Genomic DNA, 6307 nt, shown 5'->3' on the forward strand with positions numbered 1-6307 from the left:
TGAAAACACAAATGTCAGCTCTGTTTGCAGCTTTAAATCCCCCTTCTTGCATATTTTTTGAAGTTATGGGAGTTTGTTTCTGAAGTATAGCTTATTTATGAATATTAGTTCCTAGACATTTTGGGGTTTAAAATGTGTTTCATCTTACCAGAATGTTCGTATATCATTGTGTTATTTGATGTGCAGGCAGAGTTAGGAGAGCTGGAAAGAGAATTAGAAAATGGGGAATTTCTCTAGCTGATTTTCAGTGGGATGTCAGTAGATGTTGTGTGGACATGTCTAGAGGAAAATACACTATTAAATGTATACCTTTAGACGTAGAGAATTAAATTTCAGGGGTTTTTTATACTCTTCCAGTGACAGACAGACCCATGCTGCAGAAGGAAGTTCAGTAAAAATGTATCTTTTAAACATCTTTACCAGTGAATTGTAAATAATTTCATTTTGACTTGCTTGGTCAGTTCAGTTTCTGGCGTTTAAGCGACAGCTTACAGTAATTTTTCATTCCGTGGAAATGATTATGAGCAGGGTGTGGTTCACTGTAACTGTTATTACCCTTGCTCTTGGTTTTTTATAGCGCTGAAAAATGAGATGAAAACCGAAGCCCATACATCATGTGTGTCTTCAGGAGAGGGTTGGTTAAAGTGATTATGCTCTGAACAGGAAGTGGTAACGCTGGAAGAGGGAGCTCACAGCATTTGAGGATGATAAAATTATAAAACCTAAACGCAGCAGAGAAGCGAAGGGTGCATCTCTCGGCCTTCAGTAGGAAGCGAGGACGATGCTGGCCTCAGGCAGTTGATGCTGTTGAGATAGGGGGCTTTTTAGTAAACAAAAGATAGCAAAAGCAGCAAAACCAAGGATCATTTCTCATCGTGTTTCCTGTGGGATAACGTGTCTGTGTTTATCAGTCTTGGTGTCCCTGGGGATGCTCTCATGGACCCAGTACGTTGTGTGTTTGCAGTACCATTGCTGGGATCAGCCTGGGCTTGGCTGGATAAATAACCAGGACCCTTGACTTTAATTTAAGCTACTTAGGTTTGATAACATCATTTTTCTTATCTTTTTATTTCTTAATTTCCAGTAAGAAGCATGTTTATTCAAACCCAGGACACACCAAACCCAAATAGTTTGAAGTTTATTCCAGGGAAGGAAGTGCTGGAGTCCAGGACTATGGAGTTTTCCACGCCAGCGGCAGCGTTTTGCTCACCTTTAGCAAGGTATTACTAAACACATCGTAATTTCTTTGGGGGACGCTAATGGGCAGTGTGGCCACAACTGACGGTTTTAATCACAGCTTCCTCCTTATATTGAGCTTGGTTGGATTTAAGTTTTTAATGCCACTTAAAAAATAATCAAAGCTGGGAAGATTATCATTACCAAAGTGGTCTTTCTGTGTGTCTGTACGAGGTTCTGTGTCTGGATTGAATGGTATTGTAAATCAGTGTTCTTGAACAGTTCCGGCATCACCACTGAGACCTCCTGCCCTGATTTTGCAAAACTTTCATCAGAATACTCTTAAATTGAAGCAGTTACTTGGAAATCATGCAGCTTCTCAGGATGGGGAAGTAGACAGCGTAAGGAAGTGAATATTCCCCAGATACTAGGGATTACATGCAGTAGCTTGCTTGCTTTGGCACATGCTGCTGATAACCTGGGCACTTCCAAGCCAGTGGAGTTCATAATATTTCAAAGGAAAGCCAGTTCTGGTCCACTCCTTCAGGCTGGATCTATAACGTGTCTTGAGAGTTTAGCTTTCAGTACCAAAATGCATAATCTGGAGTAAGAATCACTGTGCAGATAATTGATTTGCATAATTTTGGTATAGAAGGGGTTTGGAGCGCCGTTACGAGCCTGTCTGGGAATATTTGGGATATTGGGTTGTCATTGCTTTGACATTAACCTCTGAAAAGAAACTCCACCTATTACAGGAGTGGAAGGGCTTCAGTCTAGGTGTGAGCTCCAGAAATGCTGCAATAGGTTACCCCTGGAAATCCCAATTTAATTCATCTTTGTGTGTGTTAGAAGAATGTTGTGCAAAAGCAGGAGCCGTTTCACGTGCTGGTCTCTTCGTGGGTTATCAAACGCGCAGCTCTGGCGTTTCCAAAGGTCTCTTGCAGAGCTGCTGGAGAGCAAACAGGAATTCACAAGCGCAGCTCTGTGACTTAAGGTAATAAATACGACCTGAAAGGTTTTGGAGGCCATCGAAACACGTGAGCAGCGCGCAGGAGCTGTGGGATCTGATTATGCCAAAGGGCAGCGGGTTGCAGAATGCAGCTGCCTGTCAGTGGCTTTTTCTTGTCATACATCTGCAAAGAGATGTTTTCATCAAAGATGGATGTGCCAGAATGATAAATACTGGGCAGGTTAATGGAAAAACGTTATATCATTAAACCCTGGATTATGCTTTTTGTAAATGGAATATTTATTTTTAGGGGGAATATTAATTTTCCAAAGAGGTAATACAAGCTTTCTGAAGAGCAGAAAAGGGGGGTGGAATTATTTAATTGACCTAGGGTGGTTTGGTGCACTTGCATCACTTCATTGTTTAAAGAACTTTGAAATGCAGTCGGTTTAGTGATGTAAAAGCCCAGTACGTGTAGAACTGTTTCATGTGTGGAAATTCTCTCAGGTGGGTATTGTGAAATCTCTTCTGCATTTTTCATCACACACCTTTGTGAGAGGGTTTCCAGTTCCTTCCTTCATGGCATTTCTGATATTTTCCAGTCTTGCAGGACAATATATTTTATTTTCTTTCTTTTCTTTCCTTTTTTTCTTAATTACAAAAGCACTCTTACAGCCATGTGCTGTATTTGACCCTGGGTGCTCCCTACTTTTAATGCATATATTTATTTACACTCTTCAGGAGTTGCATCACTTATTTATTCTGTAGATGAATTTGTTGAATTTTATTTGTGGAAATAAATCTTTACATTCTTATTCTGCTTTTTATACTTAAAATATTGTGAAGAATATGCTCTTTCCTATCATCCTAAGTCCCTGTGTTGCTTTGGGCATGTGCTAATTTACTACCTGGTTGTTGGATGCTGTATGGAACATCTCAAGCAATTTTCTATGAGTGTTGAGCCTCAATAATAATTCAGATCATTCATGTGCCATACAAATGACCAAAACTCAGTGTAGTTCACAAAGTGAGTTGATGTGTCGAAGCCTTGTGCACTACTTGGCACTAATCCTTTTATTTAATAGCAGCAGAACAGAAGAACTGTTTTTATTGAGCTCAGTTATTTTGGATAACTTGCTTTAATCTAAGGAAAATTCCTCATATTTGCAGTACTCCTGCCTGAAACAATAGGTACCTACTGGTTTTGATGTTGGTCAAATACATTTTTATATACAGATTATAATTTTGAGTAACTCTTTGACACGTCTATGTAGAAATATCTTGTGAAATATGTTCAGTTTTGCTATGCAAGTTGTTTCACAGCAGGATCTCCTGGCTCTTCCTAAGCTGTAGGTGAAGTAACTCCTCTCATAATGGTTCTGGTTTTAGTGTTTTGGGGTTTTGTTATCTAGAAATACATTCTAGAACTTTTTTTTGTCTGTGACAGATTAAATAAATCTTTAGGACTTTATTTGAAATATGTGTGCATTTTTTTCCTAACAGGCAGTTATTCAGAATTGAAGGAGTTAAAAGTGTTTTCTTTGGACCAGACTTCATTACCATCACCAAGGTAAGCAGAACAGAAATTCAGATGTACTAGAAGATGAGCTGAGATTCAGCTGTCTGATAGATGACCACGGAGAAGATTCAGTCAGATTTTGGATCATACAATCACAGCATGGTTTGGGTGGGAAGGGACCTCAGAGCCCCCCCAGTCCAACCCCCACGGGCAGGGACACCTCCACCAGCCCAGGCTGCTCCAAGCCCCGTCCAACCTGGCCTTGGGCACTGCCAGGGAGGGGGCACCCACAGCTTCTCTGGGCAACCTGGGCCAGGGCCTCACCACCTCAACAGTCAACAACCTTTTTCTGATATTCAGTCTAAATCTCCCCTCTTCCAGTTTAAAACCATTCCCCCTCATTCAGTCACTACCTGCCCTTGTAAAAAGTCCCTCCCCAGCTTTCCTGTAGGACCCCTTCAGGTCCTGGAAGGTCGCTATAAGGTCCCCCCAGAACCTTCTCTTCTTCAGGCTGAACAGCCCCAACTCTCTCAGCCTGTCCTTGTAGGGGAGGTGCTCCAGCCTCTGAGCATCTTTGTGGCCTCTGGACCTGCTCCAAAAGCTCCATGGTCTTTTTGTGTTGGTGTCCCCAGAGCTGGACATAATGAAAGTACCAGAGGCAGTGTTCACAAGCAGCATAAAGAGAATTGCTTTTAATATAAAATAAAAAAAAGGCAATGCATGAATTAGAAATAGATTGCTCAGAGAAGTTAAAGATTCTTTGATGCTGGGAATGGTTGGTGTTGGACTGGATGAGGCCCTGTGGAACGTGGGAGCTGTCTCTGCGTGGATCAGGACTTGATGGCCCCTATGGGTGGCTGTGTGGCCAGGACTGTGTGCATTGAGGGTGGTGTGGTGTTTGCTCAAGGTGTGGAGCTCGTGTCAGCAGAGATAAGGTGCTGCGTAGTCACTGTGTAGTTATGCTCTTGCTGTGTGAAGAGCACAGGGAAATTCAGTGAATGATAATTTGGCTTGAAATTAAATGGGACCAAACAGTTGTGAATCTCTGAAACAGTTGTGTCAAATAATGTGTTTAGGAAACTTGCTTTTTCACCTCTTTTTACCGTATATTTTAATAGTTCTTGGCTTGCAAACAAGGGAATCTTTCTGTTGATGCATGAATTGAGTCTTGCAGAACTTTTTTGGCAAAGCTGGACAAAACTATAAAATCAAATCTGTGCAGTACACATGGGAGCCTGTTATGATATTTTCAACGTAAGAAAAATCTCTGTGTAACTTATTATTTGAAGGCAGATACTCTGTTTTTTTTAATTTTCCTTTTCTTCTGACTCTCACAGGAGAGTGAAGACCTGGATTGGAATTTACTGAAACCAGATATTTATGCAACTATAATGGATTTCTTTGCCTCTGGCTTACCCGTAGTCACTGACGAGGCCCCTAGGACAGACACAGGTAAATCAGACTCTTCAGGAAGTGTGTCTGTCTTTGGGGTTAGTGTTTGAGACACTGAGAAGAGCCTCTGCTTGTCCCTCAGAAAAGCATGAGAGAATTTAAAGTGACAGCTGCTAAAATGAACACAGAGGAGAATTTGCAGAACGTGTATGTTCTAATGAAGCAGCATTGGGCCTTTTGTTTGCTCATTTGTAACTCACCAAACTTAAACATTATTTTTTCTGGTGTTTTAAGGAACATTTTGACTATTGAATTCCTCTGTTATGTCTGGATTTAATTTCAATATTAACGTAGGCCTTATTTTATTTGAAAAAGCTGTCGTGAAAAATTTGTCTGCGAGGCTGACGCTGAGCTTAAAATTGCATCCAGAGCTGCTCAACCCAGACGTGCTCATAATTTTGCTGCTGTTGAAATGTTTAAGTTGCTAAAACGTCCCTCTGAGGACCCTGCCTTAACCCGTGCACCCGTACTGAATGTTGGTTGTCCCTTCCTTTAGAAGGTGATCCTGCCACTGCGCGAGCCTTTGCCTGTTGAGCTCTGCACCAGTGCTGCTTTTTGTTGTCCAAAGCCCGAGATGTAAATCAGGATAATGCAGAAGAAGATATTTAATCAGAATTAAGACTTCTGCCTTTTGGTTTCAGTAATCTCAGCAGTATTTTAGTGCTGTTTCATTGTGCTGCTGTGGATCTCCGGTGTCAGTAATCGTATCGGTATTCTCTCCAAGTTCTGATTTGCGTGTTTTTCTCTTCCCAAGCTGCATCGGAAGAAGATGACGAAGTCGTGCTGATGATTAAAGAATTGCTGGATACAAGAATAAGGTAAACTGGGTACATCACTGCTAGATTGAGTTAGTTTTGGGGTTTATTTAGGGAAAATGAATAAATACCCATGTTTCTCTGGGTACGTGTGATTTCATGGTTCAGTGTCCAGTGTGAGGGTTCAAAGTGCAAAACTGGCCAGAGCTGGGAATGCTGTTTCCTCTGACTGAACATTTTCTATCTGCTTTCCCTGTTTAAGCAGACTGTGCTGAGCAGAGTCCTTATTGCTGAGTGATTTCAGAGCAGTGCATGGACTTACCCTCTGTAATGCATTAAACAGGTCCTTGGGATCTTACCAGGCTCTTTAAATAGTGAAAACAACACAGTCTTTGCCTTTACTTTTCCCCCCCTCTGTTGTATTAATCTCCATTTTAATTGTACTTGTCCTTTCCA

The 6307-nt window shown here is 41.4% G+C and overlaps 1 protein-coding gene across 1 annotated transcript; it reads left to right on the forward strand.

Moving 5' to 3' along the window:
* The first annotated feature begins 1068 nt into the window (after nucleotides 1-1068).
* Nucleotides 1069-5918, forward strand: LOC104533732 (NFU1 iron-sulfur cluster scaffold homolog, mitochondrial-like). Its single transcript, XM_010189104.1, has 4 exons — nucleotides 1069-1220; nucleotides 3629-3695; nucleotides 4982-5096; nucleotides 5851-5918. Exons 1-4 carry the CDS (start codon nucleotides 1093-1095, stop codon nucleotides 5916-5918), a joined length of 378 nt encoding a protein of 125 aa, XP_010187406.1. The 5' UTR covers nucleotides 1069-1092.
* The last annotated feature ends 389 nt before the right edge of the window (nucleotides 5919-6307 follow it).

This window comes from Mesitornis unicolor, unplaced genomic scaffold, assembly GCF_000695765.1.
Source record: "Mesitornis unicolor isolate BGI_N332 unplaced genomic scaffold, ASM69576v1 scaffold7317, whole genome shotgun sequence".
Taxonomy (NCBI): Eukaryota; Metazoa; Chordata; class Aves; order Mesitornithiformes; family Mesitornithidae; genus Mesitornis; species Mesitornis unicolor.